We start from the raw sequence: 21,512 nt of genomic DNA, 5'->3' as shown, positions 1-21,512 counted from the left end.
TGTGAACCCTTTGAAATTACCTGGACTTCTGCATAAATTGGTCATAAAATTTGATCTGATTTTCATCTGTCACAACAATAGACAAACACAGTCTGCTTAAACTATCTGTGTTTCTCCAAAGCATTTGTAGCTGAACTTTTACATACCGCACTGGCACGACAGAGTCACACTTATGAAAATCGATGTTTGACAGGGCAGCCAATCTTCTATGCGTGAACGAACAACATTCGTAGCACTTTGCTGTTCTATAGTCTGGGTCAGCAATTGAAATAACATACTAATGCAACTATGAATACTTTGGAAAACCCACCCCTGAATGAACAATGGCAAAGCAATTTAGTGAAATTATTCTCCATTCCAAATTGCACCGTATTCCCTTCATTCTTTTGACCAGGGCTAATAGGGGTCTGGTCAAAAGTAATGCACTCTATAGGGAATAGGGTTTAATTTGGGACCTATTCAGTAAAATTCTATCAGTCTGTATGTAGGGACTGTCGCTCGCTCCCTGGGGACTGACTGACTGGGTGCCAATTAGCCCTGTTGTGTCCTGCTTATTCTCGCGTTGCCATACCTCCAAAATCACGTCCTGCTAGAGGCTTGTAATGGCCAGTGAGGGCTAACACAGCATGATTGCTTCCTCTGTCAGACGAGTAATCATGCTTATATCTGGGTAAAGTCAGGTCATTGGAATGGGGAGTAAGGTTGCCTACATCACAGTCAGTATTCTGAACTATTTGATGCTAACCTCTCAGGTCTCACTATGTTTTTTTTGTAGCTTTACATTACCACTGTTCTGAAGCTTTTTCCCTCTCATTGCAGGTCTGCTTTGTGAATCTGGACCAGCAGAAGGTGGATCGTCACGACAACAGCTGCGTCAAGGTGTGCTGGGTCCCCTCTTCCCTTGTCATCTCTCTTTTCCCCCCTACCCATGCTTTCCTCTCATATCCTCTCTTCCCTCTCCTCCCTCCCCCTCTCATCTCCTTTACTCCCTCCTCCCCTTTCCTCCCCCTATCCATTAACCCCTCTGCTCCTTCTCTCATCCTCTCTCCTTGCCTCTCCTTTCCTCTCCTCCCGTTCCCCCAGAGTCTTTCTTAACTATCATAAACACTGGCTCTGTTGCCATGGATTCAGGATAATTAGCCTGGGTGTGAGGGGTTGATTTGTTTAGGTAATTAGCAGGTTTGTTCTGGTGATGACTGCCTGTGTGACTGTCATTGTGACTGTGGGCGACGTCTCTCTCTCCTCTAGAAACTGGCCTCAATCTCTCCAGACCTGCCCAAGCTGGTCGACTCTCTGAGCGTGCGACAGCCCAAGGTGAACGAGATCCTGCTGCTCGGCGGTTTGGAGACTCCGGACCCCTCTCACCCTCATCAGTACCCCACCCAAACACAGGTGAGTGCACGCACGCATGTACGCACGCACGCACGCACACACACACACACACACACACACACACACACACACACACACACACACACACACACACACACACACACACACACACACACACACACACACACACACACACACACACACACACACTTCATCTTCAATGTCATTTTGTATTAATGGTTTGTTGAGATCCCTCCATCCCAAATCCATCCACTGTCTGACTGTCTCATCAGCTCTGAGTATTACACGAGCAGACAAGGTAGAATGCATCAACCATTGAACTCTTTACCGGGAGACCCATGGGGCGGCGCACAATTGGCCCAGCGTCGTCCGGGTTAGGGGAGGGTTTGGCCGGCAGGGATGTTCCTGTCCCATCGCGCACTAGCGACTCCTGTGGCGGGCCAGGCGCAATGCACGCTGACACGGTTGCCAGGTGTACGGTGTTTCCTCCAACACATTGGTGCGGCTGGCTTCCGGGTTAAGCGGAGGTTGTGTCAAGAAGCAGTGCGGCTTGGTTGGGTTGTGTTTTGGTGGACACACGGCTCTCGACCTTCGCCTCTCCCGAGTCCGTACAGAAGTTGCAGCGATGGGACAGGATTGTAACTACCAATTGGATATAACGAAATTGGGGAGAAAAAGGGGTAATATAAATATTAAATTAATACAAAAATACAAAAATGTGTGTGTGTGTGTGTGTGTGTGTGTGTGTGTGTGTGTGTGTGTGTGTGTGTGTGTCTGAGTGTGTGTGTGTATTTGTACCTGCGTGTGTGTATTGTCTCCAGGGCCAGAGGGGTACAGATGTGTGCCTGGTCCAGTGTGCTGGGGGCCGGCGGCCCACCAGCATCATCTATGAGATCAACAAGTTCCTAATCGGGCTACAGTGGGGTCAGGAGAGGCAGGGGTCCCAGGGGATGATGATGGCAGGGCAGAGGCTGGATGATGACACCAACCGCTCTTTCTCATCCATAGAGGAGGACTTCCTCACTGCCTCAGAACACCTGGGGGATGACAGCGAGGATGACGGCTTACGAAACGGTGATTTATTCTGATCCTTTTGAATACCCATGTACTGTATTTGAGTTCAATGTATTTTACTGACATATGTGGTGAATATTAAAGTAGAGTAATGTAGTCCTAAGTTTGAATAGCATGAGGATAGCAAATATGAAAATGTCGATCTCAGTTACTGTTCTAGTTCACTTTTGACAAAAGTGTCTGCTAAATGGGATAAATCATATATTATTTACAAATATACTAATGTGAAGCACTCCTTTTGGGAGGAAAAATCTGACATTTTTGTAAGGTATTACATTATTCAGTAGCCTACTCTCAAAACAGGTCAATGCATAGGTGCTGTAACCACTTTTGCCGATAACAACTTCAATAAAAATCAAAGTTGTTATTGATGTAGTGTTATTATAGCGTCTTCAGTATGTACAGTGCATTCGGAAAGTATTCAGATCCCCTTGACTTTTTCAACAAAAAAAATATCGTTACAGCCTTATTATAAAATTGATTAAAAAAATTATAATTCTCACCAATCACACACAATACCCCATAATGACAAAGTATCGTAACAAAATATGGAAAAAGTCAAGGGGTCTGAATTCTTTCCGAATCACCAATAGTCTACATGTTCCTTGAATACTATACTTACCACTGAAGATGTCCCTCGTCTCGTTTCAAAAGGGAACGACAGGCATTCAGCTGTTGTTCTCTTGTTCTCTTGTGCCTGTCAGTCTTCATCTGTAAAAACACTTCTCTGTGGCTGGCTGGCTGTGTAGCTCCTTAGAGCGTTTGTGCCTCGCATGGTGTGCCGTGCAGCTGAGGGCACATACAGTAGAGTAGATCAATGCCTGTCATGATTGAGATTAATATATAGTATATGGCCCTGAGTTTGGCGGTGCTTTTCTGCACAGTGACAAGTCTCCCCTTATCTATAATATGAATCTCCTGTAAGCAGAGATTGGCAGTATTTCTGTTACATGTATTTGGAATACTTATTTGAATTACTTATGAGTATTTTGTCATTTGAATTACACTGGGCTGAATTACACTCCAATATATTTTGTATTTTCAAAATACTGTCATTTATAACGGTTCACATTTTGTGGCCCCCCTTTCACCCTCCATTGCTATCAGAAGTCTGAGAGCACTATAGTGTGATAAAAGCATCTGCTAAATGAACTAAATATAAATGTATATGTAAAAATGACCAATTGCAAAGCATGCTGAGTATTATTCTAATGAGCTCCGCCCCGAAACAATAAACAGCCTGCTTTGCAGTTCATTTTGGTTTGTTAATTTTCACATATGCATTTACATTTTGGTCAATTAGCAGACACGCTTATCTAGAGTGACTTGCTCAACGAAGGTAGTTAAACAACAAGATATCACAGTCATTGCAAGTAAAAATGTTTTTGTAACCGATACTGAGAATTCTGTTGTTCTTCGGGCCGGCTACTTGCAAATGTATTTTTGTATTTTAATTAAATACATTACAAAGCATTATTTTGTTGTTTATTTTGATACATTGATCTTTATTGCATTTCGTATCTGTATTGTACCCATCCCTGCCTGTATGACTTTAGAACCAACACTGTGTGAAGGTTCTCCTTTGAGTCAATGTACCAGTAATATTCATTATCAGATCAAGCTTCGGATAGGAGGTTGCTCTTTTTTACTTTGCATGGGGGTAAGTTAGCCTGTTCCCAGATCTGTTTGTGTTGTATTGTAGCCTGTGTAGCCAACTCTTATGGTCATTGGTAAGACAGCACAAACATAACTGGGACCAGCTAGGGTTTGGTTGGTAGCTATAGTCATGTTTGAGTGGGTAAATGCTGCTCAGTGAAAGTCTGGTGTTATTGCTAGCTTGGTTAAACCAGAGCTGGATTGTCATCGCTTTTGCTCTGGCACATTGGGAATTTGATGGAAGTACTTTCTAACAGGTCTGGACATGCCTCTCTCTCTCTTTCTCCCCTCAGAGCCAGAGTGCAGTGATGTGGCAGAGGACTTGTCAGATGTAGCACACAGCGACAGACCAGTGTGTCAGAGGGGACACCTGGGCCAGCACCAGTGGCAGGACAGCGAGGACTCCGAGGTGACCATCTGCGCCCCCCCAGCCACCAAGAAACGAGGAGGAAGGGCACCGGCGAGAGCTAGCAGTCATCACACCAAGGAGTCGGCTGGCCACTACGCCACCAACCTGGCCGAGTCGGTACTGCAGGACGCCTTCATCCGCCTGTCTCAGGACGAACCTTCCTTCGCTCCTGAGGCCGCTGTGAGCATGTCCACCGGCAGCCACCACCCCCCCACCGGCCTCGCCTGGACAGGAGCAGAGGAGCCCTGTCGGGCACGCGCCTGCTCTTTCGAGCTCCCCAAGATCGTCATAGTGCAAAGCCCGGATAGCTGTGAGGGCCTGCCAGAGTGGCTGGGTACTCAAGCCTCTCACGTGGCTCTGGAGCATGGTGTTGGTGGTGATGGTGGTACTGCCAGGCAGGTACCGGCGAAACACGGACCAGAGACCCATGACTTCCTCCCTACCACCACTACCACTGGACGCCACCCCACCAAACCCCTGCAGCGAGCCCTGGCATGCGCTGCCAGTGTCATCGGCACCATCTCCAGCCCACAGGTAGCAGAGCAGCTGGCAATGGAGCCAACAGAGGATGACATGGAGAGAGAGGGACAGAGTGACCCTGAGGGCACTGACTACTCCTTCTCCTCAGCCATGTGCGGGATGGCCCAGGTGGCGGGGGCGGTGGCTGTGGTGGAGCTAACTGAAGAGACCGGGGAGGTGGTCTGCGAGTCAGAAGACGACTCCACCACCGAGGTCTACTCGGCCGCCTCCGTGGGGCTCCTGTCTGCAGCGCAGGCCTCCACAGCTATCACCCTCCACTGCAGCGTGGCTGAGGGGACCAGCATTGAGGCCTTCCGCACCAGCATTGCTGAAGTTCTTCACAAGGAGGCAGCAGGGGTGCTGGCTCAGCCCCAGGACTACAAGAGTGTGGCCCATCTACTGGAGTCCACCCACAACAGGATTGTAGACGGCATCACTTCTCCCAAAAAGTCATGTCTGGACACGATGGACGAGACGGAGGTGGACAATTTCATCAGCGAAGTGGCCGACGGCCTCTTCAAACACGCGTTCGAGAAAGCGAAAAAGAAAAAAGAACTGGAAGGCCCGGGCAAAGACGTCACTGATATCCAGGGCTTTCTGCAGGAGAGCGTGAGCAATGTGCTCTTTGACATCCTTTGTCTCACTTCAAAGCGGATCGGTGACATTTCCAAATGTGATATAGGGTCGTTTGACAGACAAGAGGGTGATGTCGGCTTCAGGGACTACGAGGCGGCCGCCACCACCAAGGAACCATTAAGCCAATTACAGTGCTTCGTTGGCTCCAGCCAGCCCGATAATTGTGAAGCCCAATGGGCAGATAAGACACCCGTCTACTCAGGGATGAGGGAGGAGAAATATGGACTGGAGGAGAGGGAGAGTGAACCTTATGAGTCTCACAGCTCGCCACATATCACAGAGCAGCAGCAGCGCAGACAAGCTCCGACTAAAGTCTCGTCCTCTATTAAGGACTGCTATGACCTCCAGGGCCAGCAGGCCAGAGGAAACATCAGAGAACCTTTTCCAGAGAGCTTAGCCCACCAGGTCTCTTCATCACTGGGAACAGAGAAAAGATGGATAGCCAGTACAGACAGCAGACAGTCTTCACTGACCCCTCAGTCCCCTTTTAGCTCCTCCTCCACAGGGGCCATGGTCTGCCTAAAGATGGACTCAGAGTCCAGAACTACCCCCGTCAACTACTTTGCTGATGATCTGGCCACCACCGTGGTCTCCATGGCCACTGAGCTGGCCGCCATCTGCCTGGAGAACTCCAGCGGGAAGCAGCCGTGGTTCTGTGCCCTGAAGGGTGCAGCCGGCTACTACCCCGAGGGGAGCTACCTGCTGCCCTCCTGTTGCACGGCCCTCCGCAGAAAGGAGGGCCAGAATGGTGGTGTGGCATCCAAAAAGCACCGGCCACCGCGCCTCAGTGAGATCAAGAGGAAGACTGAGGAGCAGCCCGAGTTGATGGAGTGCCTGGTCAACCGCGTGGTGGACGAAACGGTCAACCTGGATGACATGCCCCAGACTCTTGATCCCTTCGCGCTCTTTGCCTCCGAGGTCACCGCCCACATCATGAACTGCCCCGAGCTCAATGTGGTTGACACTTCCAAGCCCGGCCAGCAGACCCGCAGCCGGCTGCAGTGTGAGCGGTGGAGCCGAGGCAAGGCCGCCAGCTATGAAAGCATCCCAGAGGAGGACGCAGGCCCCCCGGGTACCCCCAACACCCTAGGCCCCGGCAGCCGGCTGGGCCAGAACCTGAGCAGGGGAGGCTCCATCTCCAAGCAGTCCAGCTGCGAGAGCATCACTGACGAGTTCTCCCGCTTCATGGTGAACCAGATGGAGATGGAGGGCCGGGGCTTCGACCTGCTCCTGGACTACTACGCCGGGCAGAACGCCAGCAGCATCCTGGCAGCAGCCGTGCAGCAGGCGGCCACCAAGAAGAACGGCCACCTCAATGTGAGGACCACCTCCTGTCTGTCGAAGCAGTCCAGTACGGAGAGCATCACTGAGGAGTTCTACAGGTTCATGCTCAAAGACATGGACAAGGAGAGCAAAGACTACAATATGGGCAGAACTAAAGAGTGGAGCAACAGCCTATTGCCTCCATCTCCCAGAACCCTCTTCTGTATCCGTCAGTCCTCCGTGCCGGACAGACGTTTCTCAGACTCCAGGCTGACCGTCAACTCACCCATCAAGGCCAACTCCTTTGACGGCTTTGTCCGCAATGTGCACGGGGACACGCTCAACATCTACCCCACCAACTCAGTACAGGTGTCTGCCACGGGCCTGTGCAAGTCTGACTCCTGTCTGTACCAGAGGGGACAGACAGACCAGATCACTGACATGCTGATCCACGAGACCTGGTCCAGCTCCATTGAGTCCCTGATGCGGAAGAACAAGATCATTGCGGACCCAGAGGACAGCATTGACCTGGTGGATGCAGAGTCCCAGACCCAAGTGCTGCAATATGCCAACCACCTGGCCGCAGACATCGTGGAAACCGGGAAGTCTGTCCTGCAGGAAGGGGATTGGGCCGGAGGAGGTGGCATGGTGGGGCGACAGCAACACATGCCCGTGGGGGAGAGGAGGAGGGGCTTCAAACAGTCCCGCCCTGGCTGCACTCGGAGCAGAGCCAGTCAGGAGCAACCAGGAGGGGGCGGAGACAGCACATGTACAGCAGCGGGGCCCCCCATAAAGGGACCCAGGGAGGTCCCTGTACCGGTGATCCACATCGAGACAGATCAAAGGGACGATCCAGAGTCTGGGGACCCGGTGGAAAGGGCCGGGCGCCACCCCTGGGACCCAACGCCCCCTGAGGGGACAGCCCAGTGGCGTGCTGAGAGGGCCTCGGTGAGGAGCAGCAGGTAAGTCCTCTCTCAGTTCACGTTTCCCCTGTGAGTCAATCCCACCCCCAAACACACAAACAGGCTCTCACAGCTCTTCACAGCAAAGGGGCATCATCAGTGGAGATGAGAGCATCACAAGGCTATCAAAGGCTGCAGGCTCTCAAACTGCTTTTGATGAGAGAGAGAGAGAGCGAGCAAAGAGTTAAAGAAAGATGAGAGCAGACAGACAGACAGACAGACAGACAGACAGACAGACAGACAGACAGACAGACAGACAGACAGACAGACAGACAGACAGACAGACAGACAGACAGACAGACAGACAGACAGACAGACAGACAGACAGACAGACAGACAGACAGAGAGCGAGAGGACAAATAGTTAAAGAAAGATGAGAGAAGACAGACAAAGTGAGAGAGAGCTCATGATGGAACAATGTTCACTTGCATGGTATTATTTTTTCACAGTCCTCCTTGGGAATCATTTTCCGAAACACCTTGAATTGTGACTTAATGTAGATGTAAATAGTAAATAGAAAACCATCCATGTGTTTTTAAACTATTTATAGTGTTGGGTATCAGAGACCCAGCCACATAATGGCTTCTACTGCATCCACAGAGAGAAAGTAGTCTATTGTGAAAGTCTCTTGTATTATACAGACTCACAGCCAGGTTATGAGTCATGTTGCTGTGTTGGAGGCTACAGCTTTTACCTCGAGCTAACCTTAATCTTCAAGGTGGCATAGACATGCCTCTAGTCACGATAACCGGCAGATTCTCATTAACTTCTTCTGGCTGCAAGCCCGACATCGGTACATTTATGACAACAGCCGGCTCAAGTGCAGGGCGCGAAATTCAAAATATATATTTTTAAAATATTTAACTTTCACACATTAACAAGTCCAATACAGCATATGAAAGGTACACATCTTGTGAATCCAGCCATCATGTCCGATTTTTTAAATGTTTTACAGCGAAAACAGCACGTATATTTATGTTAGCTCACCACCAAATACAAAAAAGGACAGACATTTTTCACAGCACAGGTAGCATGCACAAAGCCAACCTAACTAACCAAGAACCAACCAAACTAACCAACAAACAACTTCATCAGATGACAGTCTTATAACATGTTATTCAATAAATCTATGTTTTGTTCGAAAAATGTGCATATTTCAGGTATAAATCATAGTTTACATTGCAGCTACAATCAGGCTACAAGCAGCCATAATAACTACAGACACCAACGTCAAATACCTAATTACTCATCATAAAACATTTCTGAAAAATACATAATGTACAGCAAATGAAAGACAGGCTTCTTGTGATTCCAGCCAATATTTCCGATTTATTAAGTGTTTTACAGCGAAAACAGAATATAGCGTTATATTAGCTTACCACAATAGCCAGAAACACTTGGGCGCCGACGACTAGTTCACATCTACGACAGATATATGAAATAGCATCATAAAATGTTTCTTACTTTTGCTGATCTTCCATCAGAATGTTGGACAAGGTGTCCTTTGTCCAGAACAATCGTTGTTTGGATTTAGAACGGCAACTTTCCCTCTTCATTTAGCATGCGCACTAGCCAAGTGGCACGGATCTCTCCAACGTCAACAAAGTCAGAGAACGGAACACGGCAAAACTCCCGAAAAAATTTCAATAATCTGATTAAACTATATTGAAAAAACATACTTTACGATGATATGGTCACATGTATCAAATAAAATCAAAGCCGGAGATAGTAGTCGCCTATAACGGCAGCTAAACAAAAGGCAATCCCACTGTCCACCTCGCGCTCCCCAGAGTACCGGAAATGAGGGACACGTCATACAAAGAGCTTGTATTCCACTTCAGACCAAGATAAACACTAAATTTCTTCTCTCACAGCCTCTTGACATCCAGGGGAAGGTCTATGAAGTGCACGTATACTCTTACGTATCATGCCCATGTATAGGCAGGAAGAAGAACAGAGCCTCGATTTCAGACTTTCCACTTCCTGGTCAGGAAGTTTGTGCCAAATGAGTTCTGTTTGACTCACAGATATAATTCAAACGGTTTTAGAAACTAGAGAGTGTTTTCTATCCAATAGTAATAATAATATGCATATTGTACGAGCAAGAATTGAGTACGAGGCCGTTTGAAATGGGCACCTTTTATCTGGCTACTCAATACTCCCCCTGCAGCCAGAAGAAGTTAACATTCATACAAACACACATACACACACACATATATATATATATATACTCCCCCATATGTATTTGGACAGTGAAGCAAACATGTTTGGTCCCGTATTCCTTGCAGGCAATGACTACATCAAGCGTGTGACTTGTTGGATGTATTTGCAGTTTGTTTTGGATTAGGGCAATTCCAACAGAATGATGCTCAGATTAAAATGTTTGTCAAACAAAAAGCAATGGTTTGTGCCATCATTCTGTTACCAAACTTTGCATCTGCACTGTTCTTCAAGTAAATGTTTTTTGTAAAAATGTCTGTGGAAATTGTTAAATTGTCCTTGTGCATAGAGTTGTATGGTTTGTTTAACTTTTCAATTATTGTTTTTTGTTTGGCATACATTTAAAGTGAAAAATCTCAGCATCATTCTGTTACCCTGGAATTATCCGTGTCGTGACGTGACTAGCATTAATGTGATGACTGTTATTCATTGAATAATTCCCTACTATGTTTAATTGTTATTAGATTAAATTAATCATGTAACAATGAACTAATTAGGAATTTTGGGCACCAATTTGGGGCACCAAAAGTTGTTTAACGAGTTAACGTCTCCTGAATTAACTCAAGAATATAAAGATATCATAACAGTCACTAATTAATCATTTCCTCATATCAGTCATATTCTGAATGTCACAGACTTCGTGAATCTGCACAAACCCGAGTCTTACTAATCATTCCGTACCACACAAACTATATGATAACATGGGTGTTAGCGGAATTTCATAATTCCTTTATGTGCTCATTAATTAAAATCACTCTGTCTGTTTCTAAGAATTTGTAAGATCCGTATTTACATAAAATAGACAGGGAACAGTCTTATTAAAAATAGATAATAGTATTTATTATCGGAGCACGCTCCCATTTAACCATAAACAACAGTTTATATACAAAATATGACGTCATTGGTTACAGAATAAATCTCCTCCTCTTGACCAAGATAAAACAGGTTCGAAAGTTCATTCCAACTCACCAGCGCACACACATGACACACAATATCATTTATTCTCCTGAAGGCTCACTATAATTTATTACCACTTTAGCAGACAACTCAAGATAATGGAAGACCTAAAAAGTTACTCACTGCCTTATCTAAACATCTCAGGGCTAAGTTGGGTCAGTTCAACCATAGTTTAACGATCCTTTTTGCTTACTTTATAACCCTCAGCACAAATCTCTCTAACTAAGTTGGAATGGTGTTTATTATGTTTTAATTCCTCCTTGTACATACTACATAATCCCTTCCTTATGAATTAACGTTATTAATCAGATATAATAATAATAATACAGGGTAGAGTTTATATTAGTTATAGTTTTATCTAAATCTAGAAATGATTTAGTCATTATTCATAAAATTCCTAACAATGGGATACACACACACACACACACACACACACACACACACACACACACACACACACACACACACACACACACACACACACACACACACACACGGTATAGGTTATTGATTATAAACTTAATACGATGAAAACAAGTCCCTAGCGGACTAACAAAATATGACACTTGTTACACAAGATGGAGAGTTAAAGAGAGCGAGAAAGCGAGAGAGAAAGAGAAGCAACACTTGGATACATTTGGGAACTACACTCACAATAACCATAATACCTTGCCCCGAACTGCCGCTCTTTTGGGTAAGAAGTAATGTATGTATATTTACGTGTTGAAGATCTTCGTCGGGTATCTCTGTTGGGCCCAGGCCTTTGTGGAAAGGGTTCCGCTTTTGAGGAGGGTCGATTGGGCCTTCTCCTTTGGAGGGCCTTCTCCTTCGTTCTCAGGTGTATGTCTCTGATTGTCCACAAGAGGTCACGGTGTCCTTCTTCTTAGTTGTCTTAGTTACTCGCACTAGTTCGTGAAGAGTGGTCTCCTGAGGACAGCTAATCAGCCTTGTCGGTGATCCCAGAGTGGTGATGAAAGCATTGTAGGCAATTATGATTTGAAGAGAATAACCGGATGGTCCTGCTTACATTCACCTTCTTAGATACAGTACTTGGATTGTTAGAGGTTCCTTAGCATTGAATTGTTAGAGGTTCCTTTGTCTTCTGTAATGCAAAACGCACTGTAACCCAAAACACAGCCAAATCAAACTGTAAATGCGTCCAACGAGTCAAGTTACAAGCTTGATTTAGTCATTGCTTGCAATGGATATGGAACCAAATACTAAACTTTGACTATTTTAAAGTGGAACTGACAGCGTTTTAACTAATTTGCAGATATGAAACAGACTATCATAATATCAATAAAAAATATCAAATTCCCAGTTTATGCTTCAAAACCAACTTTATAAGAGTTTCAAAAGTAATAGGTTCTATTTTACTAAAAATTCCATGACGGACAGTAAGCCATTGTTGTCAGAATATATGGATGCAGTTCAATGCAGGATTAATATAATTCAACAATACATTTCTTGGTAGTCCCAAAAAATTAGGTTGTAAATCACAGCTGGCCTGGTACATTGTTTGCTTTCTCCACCAATTTGGGATGCACTGTTTAAGTTTCCATGTCAATATAATCAAACTAGCAAGGGCAATGATCACAAGCCAGGAATAATGTGACTAACAGGCTAATGGACATGTGTCAAACATAAGGCCCGTGGGCCCAAACATAAGGCCCGTGGGCCCTCTACTTCATGAAATTACTACCTGATGTGCTCGCATCGGTGAATTCAACTTCAATTGCTTTCGTGTGTCCCGTTTACAGCGTGCAGCCGAGGGAAAGTATACAGACCACGTGCCACAGTCCTAGCTAGGCTACTAAAATGTTGCTGTCTGGCTTGGGTTTTAAAAGCTTGACAATGAACAACCAAAGAACTAAACCTGCAACAAACCACCATGCAAAGGAGAAACATGTAGCCTATTACAACAACATTAGAGCAGTAGCCTAGAGTGGCTACACTGCTACAATACATTTTGTGTGCACCATACAGGAATGGTGCATTCAACCACACCGATGATCCATGCTGTACAAAAAAACAAACCATGTTTTAAGTTTAAACGTTACAACAATTTATAGCTACGTTTTTGTTATTTGGAAGTATTCAATACTATTGATTAAGGTTGCATCATGTTATGCACATCTGCAAGCAGGGAAGCAAAAGCAAATATTACTTATCTCTTCTTTTGTTTTAATGTTAAAATTATATTTACATCATCCTATGTACATCAGTGGACATTATCATTTTTTCAAATAAAACAATGGCCAGTTTGGGTCGCAGTTGCACGTAAAAAAATAATAATGCCCACTTATGTATATAGGATGTACATAGGTCTGGCCCGCAAAATCGTTTTTTTTATTATGGCCCGTGTGCTGATTGAGTTTGACACCCCTGGGCTAGCCTATCTATTTATTTGAAATAAAACAATGACTACGAGGTTAAAGTGCAGCCTGATTTGAGGATATTTTCATCCATATTGGGTGAACAGTTTAAAAATTACAGCACTTTCTATACATAGTCCCCCCATTTTAGAGGAGCAAAGTGTTGGATTAGGACAAATTCACTTATGTGTATTAAAGTAGTAAAAAGTGACGTATTTGGTCCCATATTCATAGCATGCAATGACTACATCAAGCTTGTGACTCATTTGCTGTTTGTTTTTGTTTTGGTTGTGTTTCAGATTATTTTGTTCCCAGTAGAAACTCATGGTAAATAATGTATTGTGTCATTTTGGAGTCACTTTTATTGTAAAGAAGAATATAATATGTTTCTAAACACTTCTACATGAATGTGGATTCTACCATGATTACAGATAATCCTTAATGAATTGTGAATAATGATAAGTAAGAAAGTTATAGACGCACATATATCATACCCCCCCAAAAATGCTAAAAATGTAATGGTGAGAGGTAAGAGGTAATGTCTTGGGGGTATGATATTTGTGCGTCTGTAATCCAAACGTATGGAGTATAGAGCCAAAATAAGAAAAAATGCTTCACTGTCCCAATAAGTACAGAGGGCACCGTAAAAGGTGACATTTTACTTGATCTCAAATCTTTAAAAGTATAGACACACATTTTTTTTAATTACTTCCCTGTCCAAATACATATGGATGGAAGTGTATATCACACATACAGTATATTATGTATATAAGAGACACAGGCTACATACAACAGTGGCATCATATTGTCCTGTAATTTGGGTCTGACATTTCACTCAGAGGAAAATTGTGTAACAGGGTGAGAAGGTGAGAAGATTCACACAGACCTTCTTGGTAACGTGAGAGTGGCCTTTAGGGGAGCAGTGAAGTGTGAATATACACACTGCAGGGAGGCCTTGTACTGGAGGAGGTGGGCCCCACAAGGAGGAGGTTACAGAAAACTTCCAAAGTACTTCAGGTCACTTTATTGGTGTTCCGGGAAATAGTTGCTCATCTTGAGCTCATCAGCTAAGCGACAAACATTTGCAGACCACGTTGACATGCTGTAGATGACAACACAAGGTCTCACAAATAGATAGAGCAGATAAAATATAGAGTGAAGTGTTTAGAAAGGAAAATAAACAATGGTGTTTAAATACTTTGGAGGTAATTGACAAAACAAACATAGTATCATATACAGGTAACTGCCAAAATAAAGGAAACACCAATAGGGTGTTGGGCCATCACAAGCCAGAACAGCTTCAGTGCACCTTGGCATATATTCTACAAGTGTCTGGAACTCTATCGGAGGGATGCAACACTATTCTTCCACGAGAAATTCCATAATTTGGTGTTTTGCTCCAGAATCTCCTAAAAGTGTTGCTTAATTGCTTAACTAACTCATGAACCCAACCTGTGTGGAAGCACCTGCTTTCAATATACTTTTTATTCCTAATTTACTCAAGTGTTTCCATTATTTTGGCAGTTTCCTGTAGATTGGATTGACACATGCAATAAATTAAATGAAAAGGAAAATAGTTGGAAGAGATTTATATTTAAGCTGCTTAATGATTGCAGGGTTTGCTGGTTTTTCACTTAACACTTAATAAACTCCAATTAGGGAACAATTCATCTCCATCTGGGTCTTTCCCTGGTGAAAACGTGAGGCTCATTGACATTGACAAATAACACCTTAACCCACTATGGGAATCTGGCAGCTTTCAATCATCTAATCAGGATTTAAATGAATCCGTTTCTCTGTTGCATTAAAAAACCAGCCAACACTGCAGCCTTTCATGTAATTTTTTAATCATGGTTAATTTGGATAGGCACAAATACAAAACATACTTTACACAACTAAAGGACCTGGGTTATCCACCCTCTATAAAAGAGGCCCATATTTTAGAAAGGCCAATACTTGGTGGTGGTGGGGGGTTGTATGTAATATGTGATGAACAGGATTTCATGGTCCCAACACAAATGTAGAATGTATATAGTCACAGTACGTAGCACACTTTAAAAAAAACTACATTCTAGAATCAAGAAATGTACAATCTGTATCCCCTGAACAAGAATAGAACCAAATCAATAAATGAGGGGAAAGATCACATCAGAGGGGTTGAGCTCCTCCCAGTCTCCCAGCCTATCACATCGTATGTACACTCTTAGAAAAAAATGGCTAACTAGAACCATTAAAGGTTCACTTTATGAACCACTTTATGAATCATTTTTCTAAGAGTGTATACAGTAGGTGACCCTGCTGTTTGCTCTCCCCAGCTGTGAGAGAGACAGGACGGCAGTGCCCTCTGCGGCCGCTGCAGTACCCACTGTAGGTGAGCAAAACAAGCGCTCTCTGAGTGCTAGCAGTGAGGACAGTTCAGGAAGCTGGTCCCAGATCGCCCCCGACGACGACCCCCACGAGGAGACCAGTAGTTTTATCCAGCTGAGCGAGGGGTCAGTAACCTTGGCAACCAACTGCTGCTCCGTCCCATCATGCACTGCTCCGAGCACTCCTACCGCTACTACTGCCCTCGCCGTCCGTCGCCCTCTCATCAGCCCATTGCTGCTCACACTCACTCTTTGCTGTCCTGTGCCAGTCTTCGGCTCTTGCGGCTTCAGTGGAATAGCTGTATGCCCAGGGGCTTTCCTCTCACTGGTAGAGAGCTCACCTGGTGCACTGAGCCCCACTCCAGAGCCAGCGTGGTGTAGAGCTCTGGGGGCCTGCAGCCTGCGCTGCAGCCGCAGTAGCATAGGCATGACGTCACACTGCTTCTCACACATTAAAGGCCCACAGAACATTAGCTTTATCATTCCCTGCTTCAGCTACTGTAGTGCCATTTCTCAGTTCCACTAGCTAGCCTCATACTGACACACAGCCAAGCCAAAAACCTGAGGTAGTTAGTCTATTACTGCCATTCCTCTAAGCCAGGAGAAATGAGACCAGGGTATAGATAACAAAGAGTGGGGTGGATACGTTTCTAGGCTCCAGAGGACTAGGAGGAGGGCTGTGTGGCTGGTTGGCTTCAGCTTGGCAGTAGTGGTGATGAAATGTGTGCTGCTTGCTGCTTTTACCTGCCAGCGTAGACAGCTGTGGCATAAACGGACACCTGGTGGCTGTTGCCTTCCTGACCACATCATCCCCGATTAACTCCACGGTGACACTGCTGACACTGGACATGGTCGCCCACTCCGCCCAACTGCTCAATCTTTCCACACCCCTCATCTCCACAAGGAAGGGCCCATTGCCAGTCTGGCTCTCTCTTCCAGCCCAGCCATCCTGATCAGCTGCAGCTGCGGTTTCTATGTTAATCACCAGCTAATGAACAACATTGCTCGCTTCACCGCAGCTCCTTATTGTTCCATTCACAAGTCACTGATCGTGTCGCCTTTCGAGAGACAGGATATGAGTTTTAGTTCTGTTTGGATTTGCAGGAACGGGAACAGCAGCACTTCTAGCCTGGGTCTGGCAGACCTGGAGGGCTTCTCTGACATCCCCACTCAGAGCACAGTAAACAGGTAACTGATAACTCCTAACGACATGCAAACAACACTCCTACAACACAGTGCTGAGGCTTTAAACAAGGCCCTTTGAACAGGAGAATTCAGTCTCATAGGTTCCAGTCTGATTCTCTCTCTAGTCTCTACCCTGTTTATGAAGTGTGTACTTGTTCACTCCAACTCATGAAGAGATCAACCGATGTAGTGTAGGAAATGTGGTGGATGCTACATCCGGCTACCTACCCCATGCATACACTAATTAAATGTTTTTAAATCCATGACAGGGAATAAGTTCACACTTACAGCTAGATGAACTAAGCGTTTGCACCTATTTTTTATAAAGGAAATGAAACATTCAGGACAGAACAAAAAGGTAAGGAGAAAGATTAAGATCAATAGAAAGGTTTTTTCTTTGTTTTTGGTCTGTTATCAGTTATCCCTTACTGAAAAAAACTGATGCTTAGTAAATCTGGCCTAAGGGTAGAAAGTGAGAATCTGAATGCCACCTACTGTATTGTCTTAATGTTCATGCTCTCTGTTCTCAGTGAGGAGGCAGAGAAGGGTTACCTAAGGGAGAGCAAGGAGAACGTAGACGGTGAGTAGCGTCACCCTGTCTGAGTCATACACACACACACACTACATCACACTGTCTCAGTTCCATGTCATTACTGTCTACATTATATGTCACAAAGGAAACTCAACTCTCGCTGTCTCCCCTACTGTCTCATCTTTGTTCTCATTCGTCTTCACGATAACCTCTATTCAACCTCTTCACTGAGTATTGTATGAGTCACTCACATTAGCTACTTGGTGTGACTAATTCCCAAGATGCTGGAGCTTTAAAAGCAATGTAATGTGTAACTCAAATGTCGAAATGGTAAATATATCACTGCTTTATCTCTGCAGTGCTGCCACTTAAGCATTTTAGGTCAATATAACAGCCTTACATATAGTGTTGTGGAAGCTACTCTGAAAATATAGTTTACCAAGCTAAAAATGACTTCACACTGGAAGAAGTTAAGCTACCCTTAAGCAAAATATACAGTTGAAGTCGGAAGTTTACATACACCTTAGCCAAAAACTCAGTTTTGAACAATTCCTGACATTTAATCTGAGTAAAAATTCCCCGTCTTGGGTCAGTTAGGATCACCACTTTATTTTAAGAATGTGAAATGTCAGAATAATAGTAGAGAGAATGATTTATTTCAGCTTTTATTTCTTTCATCACATTCCCAGAAGTTTACATACACTCAATTAGTATTTGGTAGCATTGCCTTTAAATTGTTTAATTTGGGTCAAACGTTTCGGGTAGCCTTCCACAAGCGTCGCACAATAAGTTGGGTGAATTTTGGCCCATTCCTCCTGACAGAGCTGGTGTAACTGAGTCAGGTTTGTAGGCCTCCTTGCTCGCACGCTTTGTCAGTTCTGCCCACAAATCTTCTATAGGATTGTGGTCAGGGCTTTGTGATGGCCACTCCAATACCTTGACTTTGTTGTCCTTAAGCCATTTTGCCACAACTTTGGAAGTATGCTTGGGGTCATTGTCCATTTGGAAGACCCATTTGCGACCAAGCTTTAACTTCCTGATTGATGTCTTGAGATGTTGCTTCAATATAGCCACATCATTTTCCTCCCTCATGATGCCATCTAATTTGTGAAGTGCACCAGTCCCTCCTGCAGCAAAGCACCCCCACAACATGATGCTGCCACCCCCGTGCTTCGCGGTTGGGATGGTGTTCATCGGCTTGCAAGCATCCCCCTTTTTCCTCCAAACATAACAATGGTCATTATGGCTAAACAGTTCTATTTTTGATTCATCAGACCAAAGGATATTTCTCCAAAAACTACGATCTTTGTCCCCATGTGCAGTTGCAAACCGTAGTCTGGCTTTTTTATGCCGGTTTTGGAGGAGTGGCTTCTTCCTTGCTGTCGATATAGGGCTCTTTTTTACTGTGGATATAGATACTTTTGTACCTGTTTCCTCCAGCATCTTCACAAGATCCTTGCTGTTGTTCTGAGATTGATTTGCACTTTTCGCACCAAAGTACATTCATCTCTAGGAGACAGAACTCATCTCCTTCCTGAGCGGTATGACGGCTGCATGGTCCCATGGTGTTTATACTTGCATACTATTGTTTGTACAGATGAACGTGGTACCTTCAGGCGTTTGGAAATTGCTCCCAAGGATGAACTAGACTTGTGGAGGCATACAATTGTTTTTCTGAGGTCTTGGCTGATTTATTTTTATTTTCCCATGATGTCAAGCAAAGAGGCACTGAGTTTGAAGGTAGGCCTTGAAATACATCCACAGGTCCACCTCCAATTGACTCAAAAGATGTCAATTAGCCTAACAGAAGCTTCCAAAGCCATAACATCATTATCTGGAGTTTTCCAAGCTGTTTAAAGTCACAGTCAACTTAGTATATGTAAACTTCTGACCCACTGGAATTTTGATACAGTGAATTATAAGGGAAATAATCTGTCTGTAAACAATTATTGGAAAAATGGCTTGTGTCAGGCACAAAGTAGATGTCCTAACCGACTTGCCAAAACTATAGTTTGTTAACAAGAAATTTGTGGAGTGGTTGAAAAACAAGTTTTAATGACTCCAACCTAAGTGTATGTTAACTTCCGACTTCAACTGTAGCTGACTTAACGAAAGTTACTGAGAAAAAGTAGTTCACTACATCCAAACTACATTGTGAGAAATTCTATATCTGAAATGTCATTGACTACAAATTGCAAGAACAGATCCCTCTGGAGTCAAATGGTAACAGAATGTGTCATTTAGCCTATTAAAGACAAAGTGAGAATTAGGCACACAAAAAGTGTTTCATGTGAAAATTAGGCAGGTCTGATGCCGTAAAAGATTCTTGTCTACTTCACCCATATCGTATTTTTGCAAGTGTGTAGTTCCAGTAGTTACATATATACATAACTGTATGGCAAAAAAAGTTATTAACTACTAAAAACACTACCAAGATTTTAATTTAGTTGAACTACAACCAAGCTACTGAAAAATGTAATTAAATAGTTTAATGAAATGTACCCCAACACTGATGGTATCAAGCCCTCCTTACCCAACCTATCTTGAACCTATTTGGTGCCAGATCCATCCAATGTGCCATCAGACCTCAACGTAGCTTTGGCATTGAAACTACATTTACATTTAAGTCATTTAGCAGACACTCTTATCCAGAGCGACTTACAAATTTACCTTTTTTTTTTATTTAACTAGGCAAGTCAGTTAAGAACAAATTCTTATTTTTCAATGACGGCCTAGGAACAGTGGGTTAACTGCCTGTTCAGGGGCAGAACGACAGATTTGTACCTTGTCAGCTCGGGGATTTGAACTTGCAACCTTTCGGTTACTAGTCCAACGCTCTAACCACTAGGCTACCCTGCCGCCCCCTGCTAACTACAGGAAGTTAGCTTGATGTACAGAAAGTGGGCGTGATGTATTTCCTGTGTGTGTTGCAGAGGGCATCTCACTGCGGTCAGTAGTGGAAAGTAGCAGCCACAGGGAGCTTCTGGTGGTCAACTGTGACTTGGATCCAGAGTGTGTGGACTCAGAGCTGCGCTTGGCCCTGCAGTGGATCGCTGCCTCCGAGCTGGGCCTGCATGCCGTCTACTTCAGGAAGTGTAAAGACAGGAGGACGTCGAAGGTGGGTGCAGCACAGCACATCCAGGTACACAGGATCTGATCATGCCCGTACATGTGTGTGTGTGTGTGTGTGTGTGTGTATTGTACTCTGTTATCTGCATGTCTTGTGTAGTGCACAAGGAGCATGATAATCTGGCTGAGTGTGATGTCTCAGTTCCAGAGGGTGTTGCAGCTGGTGTCTCAGAAGGCATGGAGGATCGGAGATCTCTTCAACGCTGTCATCCAGTTCTGTAAGCTCCACCAGGAAGAGGAGGGCGGAGGCAGCTCTCTATCCAGCCTGTTTGACTGGCTACTGGAGACCCACTAGGCTCTGCCAACACCCCCCATCTACACAAACACACACACACACACACACACACACACACACACACACACACACACACACACACACACACACACACACACACACACACACACACACACACACACACCAGCCAATGTCTCCAACTGTGTACGCCCAATGCATCAAACCCAACCATCAAGCCTAGTGTTTCTCAGCACACGTGTGAATCATGAAAAACCCCTAGCCTGGTAGCCAGATCTGTTTGTGCTTTAGCCAATTCATCTTTCATTAATTGTGATGTAAGCCATGACAAGGAACGCTAGAAGTTTTGGCTAAAGCATCAACAGGTCTGGTACTAGGATAGAAACCCTTTCCTGGTCCCAGAATAGTTTGTGCTGTCTTGCCAACTCTTATGGTCAATGGACCAGGAGTAGAAGATTTGGCTGACGCACAAACAGGTCAGACCTTCAGGCTAAAAACCCCATCACACCTGTGATATTACACACCCTCTTATAGGACTGGCTATGGGACTGAGGACTTTCATTAGGCTGCAGTGAGCAGACATGTCTCCCTTTAATAAGATAAGCATGTTTCTCATTTTCTGA

General features: G+C 44.6%; 1 protein-coding gene across 1 annotated transcript in view; it reads left to right on the top strand.

The window, feature by feature from the left end:
- Positions 1–20,931, top strand: part of LOC120018634 (A-kinase anchor protein SPHKAP-like) — a 49,275-nt gene extending 28,344 nt beyond the window's left edge. Inside the window, exons 5-14 of the mRNA XM_038961836.1 lie at positions 820–879; positions 1,249–1,392; positions 2,181–2,427; positions 4,377–5,901; positions 5,944–7,872; positions 15,740–15,916; positions 16,895–16,978; positions 17,506–17,555; positions 20,441–20,625; positions 20,779–20,931. Coding sequence (XP_038817764.1) covers positions 820–879; positions 1,249–1,392; positions 2,181–2,427; positions 4,377–5,901; positions 5,944–7,872; positions 15,740–15,916; positions 16,895–16,978; positions 17,506–17,555; positions 20,441–20,625; positions 20,779–20,931 — 4,554 coding nt within the window. The remainder of the gene's footprint in view (positions 1–819; positions 880–1,248; positions 1,393–2,180; positions 2,428–4,376; positions 5,902–5,943; positions 7,873–15,739; positions 15,917–16,894; positions 16,979–17,505; positions 17,556–20,440; positions 20,626–20,778) is intronic.
- Positions 20,932–21,512: the final 581 nt, after the last annotated feature.

The sequence above is a fragment of the Salvelinus namaycush genome, chromosome 23, assembly GCF_016432855.1.
Source record: "Salvelinus namaycush isolate Seneca chromosome 23, SaNama_1.0, whole genome shotgun sequence".
Classification (NCBI taxonomy): Eukaryota; Metazoa; Chordata; class Actinopteri; order Salmoniformes; family Salmonidae; genus Salvelinus; species Salvelinus namaycush.
The sequence above is the reverse complement of the archived record's forward strand: the minus strand, read 5'-3'. Positions and strand labels throughout refer to the sequence as shown.